Raw genomic sequence first — 16,624 nt, 5'->3', positions numbered from 1 at the left:
TCATGGAGGCTATGGGGATGGAAAACATTTCTCTTCCCTGCGATACTGCCCAATGGTGAGACTGAAGAGAGGCCTTCTTAACCCCCTGTATCTGTACTTTGTATCCATATGGCTGTATTCTTCTGCCCAGTGATGTTTTGCATGGAAACAGGCAATGTGTAGATGCTTCATTGGGTAGATTTTTGGTCACACGCCCAGAATGAAATCGATGATCTTCGCCAGGGTCAGGGAGGAATTTTCCTCCTCTGGCAAACTGGCCAAGGCTGGGTGATTTTCTCCTTTGCCTCTCTCTGGAAGGCTGAGCAGAGGAGTCTGCTTGCCCCAGCTATGGGCGCTGCGCCTGTTACTGCTGCCTCTGGTTTGTACATGGGTGAGAAGCGCACAGGCCTGGCCATCTGACTGGGTGGACCCTCTGTGTGTGCGCTGGCTCTGAGAAGGGTTGGAAAGCGGGGCTGGAGACATCCGGGAGCTGCAGTGTCCGCGTCATCGCTGCCTCACTCCCAAAGGTACTTGCAGCCAGCTCTTCCTACACAAGGAGGGAACTTACCTGAATCCCTGCCTTGTGTTCATTGTGTCTAATCCTATGTAACGGGTGGCTATTAATCTTGGGGAAACTGAGTTAAACTGCTGTGGGTCTGCTCTTTGGCAGTGTATGGGTTCAAGATGTTTAAAACACCCAGCTTCAGCAATCCTGAGGTTCCTGAGCCAGACTGAGGTACACAATAATGGGCACGGGAAGTCAGGCGGAAGAGAAAATCAGAAATGTTTTCAGAGCTATGGGTTTAATCCGTGGTTGGACTGGTTGGATTTTAGTTCAATTTGGTGAGCCTGCTAGATCACAGTATCCAAATGTGATCAACGCATGTGTGCACAGATGTCTCTGTGTTGGCCAATCAGGCGCCAGGGCCAGCTGCGTCATCCATCTCGCCAGTGTCCTTATCTAGTAAGCGAGGAACTGAGGTTCGGAGAGGTGCATAGGCAGAATCATCACTCCACACTGAGTGCATCTTCCGAAACTAGCTAGTCAGTCCCTCAAAAAGTGAAGAGTGTGGCTAGGCTAGCAGACCAAAGGAGGCTCTCATCCTGTGCAGATGCTAGTCCATGTAGCCCAGGCTTCAGAATCCTTTTATAATCCTCTCCCTCCCCCACCCACACCCGTGCCTTGGCTCTTTTCCTTATCCCCCCCCCTTCCAGAGGGAATGGCTGGTCTATCCTGAGGCTAGCTTCACCGCTTACCAGGCCTCACTGAGAAATAAGACCTCACGCCATGCTCCTTCCTGCCCGACCTGCTCACCTGCCTGCAAGAAATTTCAGAGCCCCAATGTTCAATTACTGCAAGAGCCTCAGGGGTCCTAAAGAAGAGGGGCTGCCTCACACAAAACAGCTATTATTCCTGACAGCACACCTAGTGCTTGCTGGCTAAGTGGCCAGGGTGATTTGTGGCACACTCAGAGTTTATATTACCCTGTCCTCTCCCAATCGCAAAACAAAAAGAGGCAGAACAAGGGGAAGAGGAAGAAAAGGAGAAAGAGAAAAAGGGAGGGAGAGAGAGAGAGAGAGAGAGAGAAACTTCCTCTGCTTTCAATAAAGACATTTCTTCCAAAAAGCATGAAATAATTATGGAAGCAAAATAACATATAATACACCCAACATAATAGCACTTTAGAAAAAGTCTAATGGATATAATTTGCCATAGAAGGAATTACCAAAGGGAATTTGATACAACTTTGTATGGAGCTCTAGACGGATTACAGATCAAATGAGTGGGCTGGTATATATAAAAATCATTGAAGGATGTAAATACTCTATTGATCAAAAATATTCCTAATTTTATATGATTAAAGTCAATTTTTAAATGACTTTTTAAAACTGCCAAATGATTTTTGAGAGTCATTTGTCAAGCATCAGTGACTAAGTCTTGTTTTGTATTTGAGAATCCTCCTATCGACATTGAGGACCCAGAAACTGTATTCTGCTTTTTTTTTCCATTTGGGGTTCACCTTTTCTTTCTCTGGCTCAGTAAGAGTCATGTCAGAGAGCCCAGAAAGAGGAAGGATATTTTTACCCTTAGTCCTGACTTAGATAAACCTTTCTGAAGTCCAGTCCAGAAACTATAAAAGGTCTTGGACTTCAGGGCCATTTGCCTCCCTCCCAGCCTCCCACCCCACCCCTCTTCATCCTGCCCTCTGTCATCCCTCACAGCCCACCCCACTCTGGATATAAAAGCAGCCGAGCCTTGGGAAAATCAGAGCCCAAACCCAAGCAGCCTTGACTTCTGCTGGATAGGCTCCCGGGGAGATCTGGGGCCCTGATAATCTGCTAGGCCCATTAACCTTGTGCTGGCATCAAAAAGAGGGCAGGTCCAGGGAATCATGGGTACTGGTCCAGAAAGAGTGTTCAAGGGTGAGAGTCCAGAATGCAATTCTCCAGAATGCACATGGCATGGTGGTAATGACAGCAGATTTGTCGATGAGAACTTGGTCTTTTGTTCCAGTATCACGCAATCCCTGCTCCACTTAGTATTTGTATGTCATATAGTGTCCCTGAGGTGCAACTGTGTCTTTCAAAAGGAAGTCAGGTAGATCAAGAGTCAGAGACGTAGGACCTCCCCCCAATTCAACTCTGCTGTCTATTGAGCAAGTTACACAAATCCCCAGGGTCTCCTGAAAACAGCAGGTTGAGAAAGATGAGACCAATCAGATTTCCATCATGGGACTCACACTTCTGGTGAGGTACGAGTTGATTCTGTTCAGTGGTTAGCAAACTCTTCCCCAAAGGACCAGAGAGGAAATATTTTAGGTTGTGCTAAAAAACAAAATCAAGGATTTGTGTAGGTACTTCCTTTTAAATGTAAGATCATTTTTGCTTGCAAGACATACAAAAGTAGGTAGAAGACTGGATTTGGCCTGAGGATATAGTTTGATAATCCCTGTTTTATGTGGTACATGAATGAACATTCTCCACTTAAATGCTAATGTATTTTTTTCATGGACCTTAAAAGAGGTACTACGTTCCCCTTTATACTGATGATATAAAGACTTTCTTTTTAAATAAATATATTAATGTTAAAACAAAAAGGAAGTTGATTTTGAAAATGTTCTAAGTAAATAAAGGCAAATGAGCAAAATTTGACAAACATTGGATGGGCAATGGATAAGTCCTAACCATCTTAAAATTCCACCTCTCAGTATCCCAGGATGTGAATCTAGTCTTTGTCCTGATATTTACCAGCAATGTGACCCTAAACCGCAGTGTCCTCATTATCCAAAGAGGATATACTGCCTATCTGTATTATTTATAGAAAAAAGAGAACTTAGGTAAACCGGTGTCTCAATCTGCCAAAAACGAATTTTTTTTTTCATGGGAATACGGGATGCAGCAAATAGGCAGTAAACAGGAAAAGAGGAAGCAGGTGAGGTCAGCAGGAGCAGGGATACACTCAGGTAGAAACGTGAGCCTGTTCCCTTCCCCACCCCCCAGCCCTCTCCCAGAGTCCTCACCCCACCATGCCACGGTGTGGGTGGGTAGCGGAATCCAGCACTCAGATCCCAAGCTTGTAAACAGACAAACCTGAGCTGCCACCCAGACCCCATCACCTGCTGGCTGTTACCTGGACCCTCTGTCCCTAGTCTATACGACGGAACCACTTCCAGTAACTGTCTCCGAGGGTTGTTCTGAGAATCCCATGAATAATGAAGTTGAGTAGTGCAGTGCTTCGTACAGAGCCTGAAGAGCAGCGTTCTGGCTGGCACGCTCCCTTCTCAAAGCCTTCAGCACCGCTGTTCTGCAAAATTCTGAATTCCCAGCAGTTAGGAATGCAAAATACCAAAAACCCCTCAGGGTCTAGGATTAGCCTGAAGACATCAGTATCTCTGCAGTGTATCATACGAATACTCACTAAGTAGAATTAATAAGACTATAACTGTATTTTAAAATCTACATAGCATATGTGTTACATATGTGTCGTTATACATGTGTTGTTGTTATATGTGTATTATATACACATATACACACATAAAACTGTACAAAATGATATAGCATCAATTTAAGACTGTCTTCTGGGAAATATTTGTGTGCATCAAACACACAAATGTTCAGTTTTCTTGGCATTTTCAAAAGATGTTGCTAGCTGTCATATGTCAGATATCACAGAATCAGATGGGAGCAAATAGGAAAAGTGAATAAAGGGGCAGGGCTGCAGACGGAGACCCTCCATGCTCAAACTCCAGCGTCCCAGCTTTCTAGTTCTGTTGCTTGAGCAACTACTCAGCCCCTCTGTGTCGGTTTTCTCATCTGTGAAATGGGGAGACAAGATGTGCTGAGGGTTCGATAATGCCTTCTCAGGGGCGCCTGAAGCCACCATTACTGAAAACCAAGGGTTGCTGGGGGGCCCCCACACAGTGTGGCTTCCAGAAAGCCACAGCACACCTCCTTCACAGCCTTTCTGCTATTGCAGGGTGATGCTGGACTCAGTGACACACAGCACCTTCCTGCCCAACCCATCCCTCTGTGACCCCCTGATGTCGTGGACGGATCTGTTCAGCAGTGAAGAGTATTACCCCGCCTTTGAGAATCAAACAGGTGTGTACGTCTGGAGCAGCCCCTCCTAGGGCAGCGGTGAGGGCTGGGGCAGGAGGTGCTGGCTATGTTGGGGCCTGGAAATACCAGTGTTCAGAGTCTGGTGGAGGAAGAACAGCCTCTTGCTGGAAGGAAGGCTCTGGAATCCTCATCCTAACCTCTTCCCAGTGCTATGTAAACTATGCAGCCTGGCCCAAAGCAAGAGTCATTAAATAGGAGTCCCCTCACTGTCCCTCCCTGCTCTCCCTCCCTCCCTCTGGGTCTCAGTAGGCAGGTTTTATGCACCTGAGAAGGAAGCTTGGGGCCTTATGCAAATCTCATGCCAGAGGCAGGCGGGCTGAATTTTGTTCCAGAAACCCACTAAGGGCCTCTGTCCCCGGAGAGTTTGGATGACTGCACATCCAGCAGAGCTGGGTGGCTGCTGGTGTGGCAAATGCACACTACAAAGCAGTGATGCAAGCATCCATCAGGTTATCTGTTCCCCACTGAGCCTTAACTCTGAACACCCCAGTTGGGCACAGTCCAACCCAGTGAGCAGGCAGCTTTGGGGAAAAGCTGAGCTTCTGGGTCACTGTGCAACATCCACCTCCAGAGGAGCCTCTGCCTCCGGGCCCAAAAACCAGGATTGCACACACAGAATTGAGGACTTACCTACATCATTCAGTCCTACATTCACCCCATTCCATGCACACACATACACCCATCCACACATGCACGCCCAAAAGCTCTCACACTCGCTCAAGATGGCTCACTACATTCAGATTTGGATATGCAGTACGATGTTCCATGGGGCCTAAGAAACTCCTGGAATTTGGCTGAGAGATTAAATCTGAAAGAGTAGAATGGAAGCTCCTGGGTCCTTGGTCTTCCGTGTGTCTCACCATGGTGAGGCCCAGTTCCCATCCCTCTCTCTACGCATGCATAAGGCCAACCTTCACTTAGCCCAGACAGGCCACTGTAAGGTCCTCTTCCCACCTAGTCTCCTGAGTGGCAGCTGGGATGGCAGGGGGAGAGAAACTGGCCTCAATCGTCTGCCCCTTGATGCCCAGACATTGGGAGCTGCTATTGTTGGACTCATGATTTGGAATTGGGTGTCCTACATGTGAGGCCTGGTTTAGACATTTATTGTCTACACTGTCTTAATCTCTCATAGCCTCGTAGTCTCATCTGGATAGTGGGGAAAATAATAATGCCTCTTTGGTAGCATTGTGTTGAGACAGAAATGAGCTAATAAATGGGAAGTGTTTGGGGCATGGTCTGGCCTGGCCCACGGCCAGCACACACAGGTGTTTACAAAACTGGAGGGTTAGTGCCAGTGGAGTGTGATGAAAAGTTATACAGTTGGCTGGTGGCAGTGGCTGTTTGTCAAGGTGAATGTATTTAATGTCACTGAACTATAAAGTTACAGTATATTTTATTACTATTTTTAAAAATGAAAAATTAACATCAACAGTCACCAATGCATTGTCATTAGTATGACTCAAATCTGAGCAGGTCTTGAATGCTCAGACATAGCTTTCTCCCAGCTGAAGCCTCTGCATTTTCATCAGTACAATGAGAAGTGGGACCAGGTCAATACGAGGATTCCTTCCAGAAGCTTCTCTGGATACTGCACCATGCAATATCACAAGCACCGCTTTCTTCTCCCACCACTACTGAGAGCCTAGAAATTTCCACTGGAGTGTGAGGCCAATGAAAATATCCTTCCTGAGAAACATGGGTTCCTGACATTCCCTGAGAGATGAGCTTGGATTTTGACTTACCACCTGGCCCTCTAGATTTCAGAGAAGGTGGATTATCTCTGACCTCCTACGGGTCAAATTTGGGCATGAAAGCTTAGTCTTGACTGAGCGCCTTTCTCACAGCTGCCTGGGCATGAGGTGAACTCCATGAGTCCCACTGACAGTTCCTTCTCAGCTTTTTCTGACAAAGCCATCACCACCCACAGAAATGAATCCTTGAGTTGAGTTCACAAAAGCCCTCTCTGCCAGGGTTATGTCAGGGACAATCATGTTTGCCCTGGGCATCTCTCTGCAAACTTTCCTTTGTTGATGGCCAAATATTCCTGAGACATCTTTATCCACCTTGCAGGAATTGCCAACTTGAATTCAGAGCTTGCCTCAGGGATTGTCCTCATGGCACCTGCCTGATCCAGTCTAGTTCTGAGTGCTGACCCTGCCACTACCAGCCATTGATCTACAAGATGTTTGTTTGAACTATATTTTCCTTTGTGGAAACAATATCCACCTGCTAGAATAAAAGGATAGGCCAGGATGAAATGTTGTATATAAGGTGTTTGTATATACTATAAGTGCACATGTACCCAGGAACACTCCACAATTCCCAGGCAGACGGAAAGACAGCTTTCTCTCTTCTCTTGTATTTTTCATATGGAACAAGTAACACGGGCCTCTTAACACATCTTTCTCAATTTTTGACAGTGTAGATACTTTGAGACCAAAGGCAAAGAAAACATAAGAAACCCCCTAGAAAAAGGACCTTTAAGAGAGGGCAGGCAGGAATGGTCCAGGGTGTTGAGGAAAACTGGCTCTTTTCCCAAATTTTCAAAATGTCTGCAGCAGTGTCACTGAAGCTGTACACTCTCAACCACAAGGGTGCTGACCTGCTCTTTGAAGCAGGACTTCTGCGTGGCTCTGCTGCAGGCTGGAAGACAGTCACAGATGGGAAAATGTCTTAGGATTTCATTCATTCGCCCTGACCTTGACTCGGTCTTTTCAAAATAGAGTGGTAGGACTTCATGTAGTTCACTTGTGTAGAACATTTTTTAAAAAGCTTTTCTCCAATCAAGTTCTAGTTGCCAAGGCTCTGAGGAGTCATCGCGTATTTGGCCACACCCTTGCTTCCTGGAGATCCAGCCTGAGCCTCCACCTCCCCAAGTACCTCTCTTGATGGCCAGCGGCCACACCAACATGGGTGTTGGAATCTTGCTTATAGCTTGTCTGCAGCAGAGGCTCCTAGATTAGGGCAGCTCTGGAGGGTCCCCATTGGTGGGAGCTGAGAAACCCACATCGGGTGCTCCATCTTACCCTTACCTTGAAGTCATTTGCTCTACTTTAGTTCAGAAGACAATACAGCTTAATCAGTATTAAGGTTTTGCCTCAAGAACTAGAATACAGCTACATGGTATGGTCAAAACCACAGTGAATGTTTAATTTACTACAGTAAAAGGATTGTCATTCATCCTGTTAAAGGTCTTCCCCTTATTTCAAACACTCTTATTCCATTCTGAGGCTACTTTCTGAAGCAGTTCTGGGCTTCCTCTTCCATGAGCATCTTTGGTTATGTTGTTGTAGCTGCCTCCATGACCTGAATGAATTAGAAATGTTCACCTTTTCCTGGTCATTCTGACTTTGGGGAAGAGCCAGAAGTCACTCGGTCCAGATCCAGTTAGTAAGGTGAATGAGGAAACACCGTCATTTTTACAAGCTTGCCTTTCTGTTCAATGGGACTCAGTAGCGATATTCACTATATTTTTTTACCACACATCATAAAGATACTCATGAAAGAGGATTTCCAGAATTGCTTCAGAAAATGGAAAGAACAATTAGGGTATTTGAAGGGAGGAAGAATATTTGGAAGGGAACTAATAGCAATGTGTCTTTTACTGTGGCAATTCTTTTTATTTAAACACATACTGTATTTCCTTGACCAGTCCTTGCCTATGACTTCCTTTTAGCTGTGCCCCTGTCCCACCATGTGACCTTGAAGAGGGTCAACTTCTCAGACCATACTTTCTTTTTTAAGAAGGGTGACATAGTATGTATTGAGGATGACATGAGAGCCAGAGAGTTTAGTGTGGCAACTGAAAGATACAAATATTCAATATATACATTAGCTATTATTACCCAAGGGGAGATTTTATTTGGCTGGATGCAGTGATGTGTACCTGTAATCCCACCTACTGCTGAGGCTGGGGAAGAGCGATCGCAAGTTCAAGGCTAGACTAGACAATTTAGCAAGACCCTGTCTAAAAGTAAAGCAAAAATTCCTGGGGATATAGGTTAGCGTGGAGCACTTGCCTAGCATACATGAGAGCCTGGGTTCAACCTCCAGTCTAACAGAGAGAAAAGGAGAGAGAGGGGAAAGGGATATTGAAGAAAGAGCTATTCAAGAAGTAAAAAACCAATTATCTTAGGAATTAATATCCAGAAAATCAGGGAGAGAAATATTTAGATGCAACACGATCTTTTGGAAGCAAGATGCTTAGATGCTGGGTGTAGTCCTGTGAGTGTGTCAAACAGATACAGAGGAAAGAATCTAAGAATTTCTAAGTGAAAACTAGACAAACACAAAGTCATGTGACACTCTGAGCTGAGCCCTGGGGTGGCAGCTGTGGTCTAAGGGATCTCGGTATGAGCCACTTCCGGTTGCACACATCTGCACTTCCTAGGTAGCTGTGGACACAAGGCCACTCAAGGCCTGGCCCTCTCTGCCCGTCTGAGCCCCACACTCCCAGCTCTGTGATCTCTCACAGACCCCCAGCCAGCCCCACAGCTCTGTGCTCCTCTAATTTCTCTCTTTGTGCCATCCCATGGTGTGAGCACTCCAGAGGTTAGGAGAGAAAGGTCAGTAAGTCTATTGAATGAGGCCGGTGTGGCTCTGGGAAGAAACCTGGAAGCAATTTATCACTGCAGGTTGGCCCTCTGGATTCTTCCCTTTCAAAGACAAAGCTGCAATTGATGGTGTCCAATCTACTCCTGGCCTCTCTTCAGTGCCGCCCCAGGCAAAAGCTTTCCCAACTCCCTATGCTAATAAATCATGCTAATTATGGTCCGAAGTTGCCTAACTCGGGCCTTCTCGGAGGCAGATGGTCAGTCTTCCCTGACTAAACCCTGAGCTTTCTCTGGCCTGGTTTTTTCTCAGTCAGACTGAAGAAACCCACACTTCCCCAGGAACACATATATCTCCACATTGGAGCTGGGTAGCAACTGTCCACTTTGGCATGAACTTTCCAGTTCTAAATGTCCCCACCCAGGACCGCTTGGAGCATGGATACTGCACACCAGCCCAGCTCTGAAAGCTGAGACCTGAGGAATGTCTGCATGCCCCCGGTGGCAGCATCACTTTCGAGAATTCCTCCCAATTACTGAAAACACCTTCTAGCTCCTTAGCTCTTCTTCCAAGGCAGCTGGCCCTCAAGACAAGAGTCCCTGACCCACTTCAGACTTCAAAGGAACAGGAGGAGCCCGAGGCTTAATAGTGGCTTGTGGACATTTGGATTAGGCCTTCCTGGCATGGGAAATCACAGCCTTGAGTGGGGACATAGGTAGAAGCTTCCCCTAGAAGAGTATTTTATGAATGATAGATACATAGAGGAAAATGCCACCCATTTCCAGACAACACAGTTTCTTAAAGACCATACGTTCTTGGGTGTATAGCCCTTTTATTTTCCTGGGTTCATTTCTTCCAAATAGCAGAATGGTCTTCTTCATGTTATTTTCTGGAATTAGAAGCAAAGAAGGCAACATCTGCCCATCCTCTTTCTGATTTTATATATCTTCATCCAAATTTCATTTTAGTCAGTCTTCAAGCAACCGGAAGTGGCCCATACTGAGATCCCCTAGACTGCGGCTGCCACCCCAGGGCTCAGCTCTGAGTGTCACATGACTTTGTGTTTGTCTAGTTTTCACTTAGAAATTCTTAGGTTCTTTCCTCTATATCTGTTTGACACCCTCGCAGGACTATACCCAGCATCTAAGCATCTTACTTCCAAAAGATGGTGTTGCATCTAAATACTGGTCTCCCTCAACCTAGAAGGGTGAGGTTCTGTAATGATGCAAAATGCCCAGGTCCAAGGGCAGAAGTTGGCGTGGGCCTAACTCCTTTACTGGACATAATAACAACTCTTGACTCAGTTACACATACTGAGCACGATGGTGGGCCAGACCAGGCCCTCAGCTCTCCTTGCTCAGGGTGAGCAGAGCCCAAGCTCTGAGGAACAGGCACTGTGATTCCTTCCAGACCTTCTGAGAAGGTGCCTGAGGGGAAAACTCTCTGAGAGGGCAAGTGAGCCGAGAAGTTGGGGAGGGTGAATTACTCAGGAGACAATAGAGGGAAAAAAGAAGCACTGTGGAAAGACTGAGCTGTGGGGAAACCTAAGAGAGGGAAGCAGGGAGAGCTGAGGAGGGGAGGGTGGGTGGAGAGCCTCCCTGCCTCTGTCAGCCTGAGAATCCTCTTCCCCAGGATGGGCCGCCAAAACACATCTCACCAGAAGCAACCCATGGATGTTGGCTCCTATAGCCGTCCCTGTAAGTCACTGTGAAGAGCCATTTTCCCTCAGTTCTGGGGGCTTTGGGAAGGGCTTTGGGAATGAATAGAGCCAATGGCCTCTTGGCTCAGGCCCCAGTTCTTCTCAGGCCCAACCAAGGTGTACACAAAGCCTGCTCTGTGGTTAGCCTCACAGAGAAGCGGGGAGCCAGGCCAGAGACACCTTCCAGGTGTCAGCACTACCCCCACTCGCGTTTCTCTGAATCCTGAAGGCCCTTTTTGCTTCCAGAAACAATATGGCCCCCTTCCAGTGCCAAAGAAAATAACAAGTGGGTAGGGATGGAGAGGACAAGGGAGCAGAGGGCCAAAGCTTTCCCTGAAGAGAAACGTGCCATGCCCTACCCTGGAAGAACACTGATAGTCATCTCCGTCAGAGCCCAGTGCAGGACCAGCAGCTGAAGAATTTCAAGGCTCATAAACATCTCTCGTCAGAATGCCAGGAAAGTCCAAAGGCCCCTTAGGTTTACTCAAGCCAAAGATCAGTAGATGAAAACATGGAGCAGACTCAGAAAAGGCCTCCATTTCCATAGGAGCCCTGTCTGCTGTAAAACAAACCTATTGTGTAGATTTGACTGCCTTTCAACCCATTCTGCAAAGGGAAAAAGAGATGTCCAGAAGGGCTCTGGCCTCAGTTTCCACTTTCTGACATAGCCTTAATTTGGCAGAACTATTGAGAGGATTTGAGAAACTGGAGAGGCCATCAGCAAAGACACAAGGCACGTCGGTGGTGTGCAGCAGGCAGGTAGCAAGTGATGGCCCCTGGCAGGACAGACAGCCCACTTCCTGGCTGGGTTCAGGAGTGCCACAGCTCTGCTGGGGATGGTGACGGCAACTGTAGCATTTACAGGAGGAATGGCAAGGGCACCATGGCCCTCTGTTGTGGCAGCTAACTGGAAAGTGACCCTTCCTGCCATCTGCACAACCAGAGCTGGTCACCTGAGCCACGCTCCACTCTCTGCTCTCCGCCCCTTTTCTCAGACCACCGAGTCCCTCTCTCGATCCCTGTCTGCCTCTCACCCATGTTTCATCTCTTCCCACATTGACCCTCTGGGGAGAACACGATGTTTGAGTCCAGATTGGGTTTCACATCTCAGCTCTGCCTCACGCTGGCCATGGAGTCTTAGGAAAGTCTCCTATGACCCTCAAGATCCTCCCCAGGGACAGCAGCAAATGTGTCTTATCCAGCATCGATCTTTGACGTACAGTTTTCTGTGTCACATATAAGAAGTGTACAAGGATAATGTTCATAGCATTAAAATCTTCTAGGCTCTGTTCTAAGCACTTTATTAACTCATTTAATCTGCAGAATAATCCTGTGATATAAGTGCTATAATTATCCTGTTTCACAGATGAGGAAACTGACATTATCATTTATTGAGTAAGGATGAGTGATGAATGGACAGATGAATGATTAGCATGGCAATCACAAGATTATTTAGACTCCAAAAAAAAAAGATTATTTACACCAAAAAGTCTGACCTAAGTACATGGTTCCTCATCCCTACTATAACCTGCCTGCCCTATTTTAGCTTCTTGTTGGGACATCGAGACAGGGATGTTGAGTTCCAAATCCTTGTCCTGGACTAGGCATGGCTACTTCCCATGCCATCAGATAGGATGGCAGTCATGACTGTCTCAGGGTGTACACAGGAGGAGCTCTCCTATCAAGACAGAAAATCCTCTAAACTTCAAGAACCCAACACAACCAACTCTCCCATGACTCCTTTCTCCAGAGTCACCCTCTATAGCAGTCCAAGGTCCATCAGACTCTAGTATCTGTGGCATAAGGCCCTGGCACAAGATCGCCAGAGGATGTGCACAGACAGGAAGCCGGTCTGGGCAGCTCTCCATTATGGCACAGAGAATTAAACCTGCTTCAGATTCTGTCCAGTGCACAGTGAGCATTGACTATCAAATTGCTTGCTCATTTCTTTCCACCAAGCTACATATATTAATCTCAAATTCCCTAAGAGCTCTGTGAGCCGATCACATTATCCCCATTTTACAGATGAGGAAACAGAGGTTTATGTATCTACAGACCTTGCCCAAGCAGAGAGCAGTCAGATCAAAATTTATCCCCACGCCTTTAGGCTCCTAAATTTGTGCTCTTGATACCATGTTGTCTGAAACCAAGTAACTGAAGATCATTTTGCTTTTCTTCTGCACTGGCCCCCTCTTTCTCAGCACCAGAATGTGGTGCTTATTTCTTCCCACCTCTCTTTCCTCTTCTCACCCCGAAGTCTCTGCTAAACAGAAGGTGGCCCGGACACCTTACAGAGCATGGGGGCTGGAACGTGATCAGAGTCCCTTTGAGGGGTGCCCTGGGGAACCATGGATGCTCACTTCTTTCTCCTCGGTGCAGCCTGTGACTCCTACTGGACATCGGTCCACCCCGAGTACTGGACGAAGCGCCACGTCTGGGAGTGGCTGCAGTTCTGCTGCGATCAGTACAAGCTGGACGCCAACTGCATCTCCTTCTGCCACTTCAACATCAGCGGCCTGCAGCTGTGCAGCATGACCCAGGAGGAGTTCATCGAGGCGGCGGGCGTCTGCGGAGAGTACCTGTACTTCATCCTCCAAAACATCCGCACGCAAGGTCAGTGGCACGGGCCGGGCTGGGGGAGGAGCGCGGGCCCAGGTGGCCTGAGAGGTCCTTCCAGTCCCTGGGACACTGGCGCTCTCTGGTAGCAGACACCTCTCAGCAAAGAGAAGCTCCAGCGCACCACTGCAGAGATTTTAGGCAACCGGAGTAAACTATGTGAAAGCAAAGGAAGCACAAATAAAAAAAAAAAAAAAAGAAACAAGCAAAACAACTATAGCGAAAGTACCAGACTGATCACAACAGAATGATGCAAGATGTTCACAAATACTTTTTGGTGGACAGAAGGAGAGAGAGGAGGGAGAGAAGGAGAGAGAGAAAAAGAGAGAAAAGTAGGGGAAAGAGAAGAGAGAGAGAGAAACAGCTTTATGCTTCATCCTGTCATTAAGCAGGACAAAAAAATATATAGATCATTTCCATTCCCTTGTTCAGAGCAGACCAGGTCATTAGCATTTCCTCTCCCGTTCCAATGGTGAAAGATCAGGTGGCCGAGAGGGGGCGCCAGGGGCTTGATTCAGCTCCTGAGCATCCCTCAGAGCAGAAAGGTGGTTTGAGAATGTTGTCCGTGTGTCCCGATGTCACAGAGAAAGGAACTGATGTTCCAAGTGCTTCAGTGACCTCCCTAAGGTTACACAGCACACATGTTCAGGGTACAAAGCAAGGGCTTAGTGACTGGGGGGACCCCCTTTCAGTCCCTGGGACGTGGAAAGAGGCCTCACCTTTCTCAGGCCCCAAGACTGGCTTCATCTGCCCCCTGGGAGGGTGGTGCAGTACACACCTCCGTGGGGTTTCGTGAAATATGGGTGGGGACAGCAGTTGAAGGTGTAAATGCAGTAAATGGTAGCCATTTCCATCATCACTAATATAAACAAGAGGCAGAAATTTTTAAAACAAAAGGAAATGCAGTGTACATCTCAGCTTGCTTTTAAGAAAGATCACTCTAGGGGCTGGGGATTTAGCTCAGTGGCATAAGCAGGCGGTCGTGAGTTCGATCCCCGGTACTGATAAAAATGAAAAAGACAAAAAAAAAAAAAAAAAGATCACTCTAAATGTTGGCACCTGCTTTTGGAAAGGCTGCTTTAGAAGACACAAAGTTAGGGAGCTCACTCCCAGTGGAGATAAGCGAGCAACCAACAGCCCCTGCTTGAAGGGTAGCTACAGCAGGGATCCCTGCTGGAACAGAAAACCCTCAGAGGATCATCCACCTCTATTATTTTTTTAATTTTCTTGTATTGCTTCTTTTCATGAGCGCCTCATGATATGGTAGTAAGAAGGCTACCGATGGCGGCTATGTGGACACTGCTTGGACTGGGCTGGAGCTAGCGGCAGTGGCTTTTGCTTAGAGTATCCCTTCCTTGTCCCCTAGAAGGGGACCAGACTGAATATGTCACAGCACTTGTGGACAGAGAAGCCCAGGGCTCCATAAGGGAAGACGCTAGCAAGAATCCCAGGGCCACGGAGAGGGACACATCCCATCCCGGGAGATGTGCAGCTTGGCATTGCCAGCTTGGCCAAACGTCAATTCCATGCACCAAACAGCCCTTGTGCGGGGCAGCCCAGCATGAGCACCTCCTTTTCCTGGCAACTGTCATATCAGAGAATAGCGGTCCCCAGTCTCAGAGACTAACTCAGAGACTCTGAAAAATGAATAAGCTACAAATGACTTTTCTAATAAGCCAGAGCTGACTTTTCTTGTCCTCAGGATTCCCTCAAGTCACAGGTAGCACCTCTGGTGCTGGCACTTGGGACATTTTCTAGGCAAGGGACACTTCACGCTGAGCTGAACAAGTATTTGTTCCCAAGTCATTCCATTCTGAAATTCCTCTCTTCATGTTCCCCAAGCAGATCTGTGTGTGTGTGTGTGTGTGTGTGTGTGTGTGCGCGCGTGTGTGTGTGTGTGTGCTGTAACCAAAGTTTACACTGTCCAATTTGTCCAGAACACATTTTCATCTGGAATAATTATTAATAGTGTCATGTTTCATTATCAAAAGTGTCTCCATTTGGACAATAAATTATAATATAAACAATCATTTAGTTTATGCCTTATGTTGCCCCATACGTTAAGGCTCTAGCAGAACAGGACAAAGAGGAAGGGATGCTGGGGCCAGGAGGACCATCTGGCTGTGGAGGCACTGCCATGGGACCTAAGGGCCCAGATCATTGGGAGGTGAGGTTAGGGGAAAGGAGTGGGGCAGAGGGTGGCCTCCACAGCCCAAGAGAGGAATAAGTCCCCTGTTTGTCCCACACCCTGTTCTGCTCAGCTTTTTGGGCAGAGTCAACTGAGCTATCATCGCCCACCAAAGCCAATGAGACCATGGCACCAGGAATAAGCCATCACAAATGTGCCCTACCCCATCTCCTTGATAAATTTAAATTAGTTCTCATGTTGGTCACCAAGTTAGGAAGCAGGTGGCTTTTAGCCTGTCATGCTACTTGAAAACATGATCTGAAACTCCTAATTCAAGCCTAGCTCACCCTACCCTACAGAGTAAGAAACTAAGGCCATAACTCTCAGTAAGTCTGCCATTCACATAGGGTTTTGCACTGCTTGCAGCGTCTTGTGCCCATTCTCCTCTTTGACCAACACATAACAGGGATTCTGATCTCCAAGGACTATAGTCCCATGTCGCAGGTCACAGGCTCTAACCTGAAAGGGAGCCAAGTGAGTGTTTTGCCTCATGTTGCTGATAAGGACAACCAGTGAGCCCAGAGATCAAGTGGCAAAGGTCACACAGCGATCAATAGTCCAGCTCAGCTCAGAGCCCAGCCGTTTGAACCCCCAGCCAGGGTTCACTCTCCAGTGCCCACAGAGGCTGCTGGGTACCTGGCTCCAGCTGTTCTTTCCAAGTGATCTTTAAGAACAAGGAGACTGTTACCTCCCAGGGGGGCTTCAAGGTGGTTCTATAAAGACCAGATCATCTCCAAGCTTCCTTCTGAAACAAAACCAGCACTCACAGGGAACAGTTGCCCTGCCTTACCCCATGCCTCCTTTCCTGGCCCAGCCGGTGGCATTCAGCAAGCATGATATGGTTAGTGTATTTCTCTCTCTTTCCCAGGTTACTGGTTTTTCAATGATTCTGAAGAGACGAAGGCCTCCATCAAAGACTGTAAGTAATCAACTCAAGCTGCCGAGCCTAAACCAAGGCACACAGGTTTAGG

The 16,624-nt window shown here is 47.3% G+C and overlaps 1 protein-coding gene across 3 annotated transcripts in view; it reads left to right on the top strand.

The window, feature by feature from the left end:
* Elf5 (E74 like ETS transcription factor 5) overlaps positions 1-16,624 on the top strand; it is a 37,756-nt gene that overhangs the window by 12,540 nt on the left and 8,592 nt on the right. For 2 of the 3 annotated variants that reach the window (XM_063227761.1, XM_013145958.3), the window contains exons 2-4: positions 4,457-4,581; positions 13,229-13,462; positions 16,522-16,572. In XM_063227761.1, coding sequence (XP_063083831.1) covers positions 4,457-4,581; positions 13,229-13,462; positions 16,522-16,572 — 410 coding nt within the window. Of the gene's footprint in view, positions 1-267; positions 507-4,456; positions 4,582-13,228; positions 13,463-16,521; positions 16,573-16,624 lie in introns of those variants that run through there. The other variant, XM_013145959.2, reaches the window with a different exon arrangement.

This window comes from Cavia porcellus, unplaced genomic scaffold, assembly GCF_034190915.1.
Source record: "Cavia porcellus strain 051 isolate PalLab524CR breed Dunkin Hartley unplaced genomic scaffold, mCavPor4.1 scaffold_17, whole genome shotgun sequence".
In the NCBI taxonomy this organism is placed as follows: Eukaryota; Metazoa; Chordata; class Mammalia; order Rodentia; family Caviidae; genus Cavia; species Cavia porcellus.
Note: the sequence above shows the minus strand (reverse complement) of the source record. Positions and strands in the feature narration are given on the sequence as shown.